Here is a 2655-nt window from a genome sequence, read left to right on the forward strand (position 1 = left end):
CGACCTGACCCAAAATTATTTCGATCTTACCGTGCTTTGTCGTGCTTTGGTCCAGCCGACTAGTTCTGATCCAAATGTAATGTTCTAAGGTCATTCTTAATGCACAATTTTGTTGCACTGTTTTTAAGAAGTAATGTCAACATTTGTCTAGAAAAAATGTATATCGAGTTTCATCCCTATGAAACTCTCTCCTCTTTCATGAAACTCTCTTATATCTTTCTTGTTAAATTTCATGTCATGCCATCATGCTTGCTTATGTGACATGTAATTTAATTAGAATAAAACTCTCATGAAATAGCCTAAGGTAGTAAAGGTGTCTCTAACCGCTCTCATATCTCATACACTATCTTTTTCATTACTTCAAACTTCACACTACAAACGATATCATCTACAGTGTTACGTCTCCTATATTCAAAGCAAATTCCATATTCTTTCTATTATCCCATCATTTATTTTAAACTAAACTCCGCAAACAATGTTAAATAGTGTCATCTAGACCTACGTTGTCTATTGTACATATTATGTTGGAGACAGTCTATCGCCCCCCAATTCGCAACACAATCGTCCTCCGCCACCCTCCATTAACCCTAGCGGCAGCAGCGCTCGTTTGATCCCCGCGGCGGTCCGGCGTCCGGGTAGGGGAGCGAGGATGACGGAGTCCCTGGTGCGGAACAAGCCGGGGATGGCCAGCATCAAGGAGATGCCGGTGCTGCAGGACGGGCCGCCGCCGGGCGGTTTCGCGCCCGTGCGCTACGCGCGCCGGATTCCCACCTCGGGCCCCAGCGCCACTGCCATCTTCCTCACGGCCTTCGGCGCCTTCGCGTATGGCATGTACCAGGTCGGTCAGGGGAACAAGGTGCGCCGGTAAGTGCGCGCTCAGCCAGCTCATTCAGTTGCCCGCCTATTACGCTGCGCATCTCATTTTTTGGCAGAGGCAGCTTGCTTTAAATTGGTTTATGTTATAGTATGACTCGTACGCAGATGCACGTATCATGTTCTGATCAACGTTTCCTAATCACGGAATACAAACTACTGATAGCTTCCTAATTTCAAAGGAACCAGATCCTTGTAATTTAACTGTCTGTCTGGTAGACAAGAGACGGGTAATCTCAGTCCAATTAATGTTTGTTCTTATGGATACTATGGTGTCTGAAAAATGTGGTTTAGTGAACAATACATCGTTTTAATGTTACAATGCAGCTTATTGGTTAGGAATATGGATTGTAATTATGCCGCAATGCATTTCTATTTGAAGAGGGGAGAGATACTGGGCTGAGCCAATGAACCAATGGCATTTCGGATCACTTTAGCTAAGACAAGAAAAAAACACTGATATGAGCAGAGGGACTTATGAATTATGATAACTCCGTTTGAAGATGTGAGAGATTGGAATTGAACCCAGAGAAGAGTTGAAAGACCAAAGTTGGACTCTGTCCTTTGTTTATAATAGATACACTTATGGAACAACGAGGTGCAACCAGCCTATCTCCTCTTTCTTCCTTCTATTATGTTTTTTTGGTTACCTAGGGAATGGACAGACTTAAGCAATGGACTTATGTTTTTCTTTTCTTTTATTTATCTAATATTAACAATTGAACAAGCAAACTGATCCTTTTACAGGTACTTATATGTGCTAAGGCATGACACTAATTGTGCTGCTATCCAAGTTTCGCCTGAAATGCTCATCTCCTTGTCATGCCTTATGTTGCAGTGTTTATTAGTACTTGTGTGATTTTCCATCTATTACGTCTAATTGTGCTGCTATCCAAGTTTCTCCTGAAATGCTCATCTCCTTGTCATGCCTTATTGCTTTTGCAGTGTTTGTTAGTACTTATGTGATTTTCCATCTGTTGCGTCTAATTGTGCTGCTATCCAAGTTTCTCCTGAAATGCTCCTCCTTGTCATGCCTTATTGCTTTGCAGTGTTTATTAGTACTTGTGTGGTTTCCATCTGTTACGTGTTTGTGTTTTAGTATCACCAGCCTTAAGTGCTAATGATTACCCATTAGTTTATATGATTTCCATGCCGGTGCTGTATATACTTTTATCTCTTCGGTCTTAGCTTCATGGGTGTGAAATTACGTTTGCAGGGCACTCAAAGAAGAGAAAATTGCTGCTCGTAGTGCTATACTACCGATGCTCCAAGCTGAAGAGGATGAAAGGTACTATCCAATACTGTTTGCCATTATCATTGGTGTTATATATTCTCTGGCGTTCACAAAACACTTAAAAGGTCCATGGCGCTCATGTAGATTTGTCAAAGAGTGGAAGAAGTATCTTGAGGAGGAGGCGAGGATTATGAAAGATGTTCCAGGGTGGAAGGTTGGCGAGAGTGTGTACAATTCCGGGAAATGGATGCCCCCGGCCACCGGTGAGCTCCGCCCTGAGGTGTGGTAAGGGCCTGTTGTAGGCATTGAGAATGCAATCATGTCATGAGGGCATGAATAAGGCTATCAGACATGGGCATCCTTCTTTGTTCACTAAGGATCAGCTGTTCAAATACCTGTATCTATTTTACTCTTATGAAATCTGGCTGGTTAATAATATGAAGCCGACGCTTTGCCTCATCTATGCTCGTGCATTGATGTAACGTGTCCTTGTTTGATATTAAGAAACTACTATGGAATATAAGAAAGAAAACAGCCTGCTTCTTGCA

General features: G+C 42.4%; 1 protein-coding gene across 1 annotated transcript; it reads left to right on the forward strand.

Moving 5' to 3' along the window:
* Positions 1 to 512: 512 nt before the first annotated feature.
* On the forward strand, positions 513 to 2655 carry LOC100282224 (NADH-ubiquinone oxidoreductase B16.6 subunit). The gene is given in 3 exon segments (NM_001155136.1): positions 513 to 864; positions 2090 to 2161; positions 2252 to 2655. Coding segments are annotated over 3 exon segments (432 nt in total). The 5' UTR covers positions 513 to 649; the 3' UTR covers positions 2397 to 2655.

This window comes from Zea mays, chromosome 1 (assembly GCF_902167145.1).
Source record: "Zea mays cultivar B73 chromosome 1, Zm-B73-REFERENCE-NAM-5.0, whole genome shotgun sequence".
NCBI lineage: Eukaryota > Viridiplantae > Streptophyta > Magnoliopsida > Poales > Poaceae > Zea > Zea mays.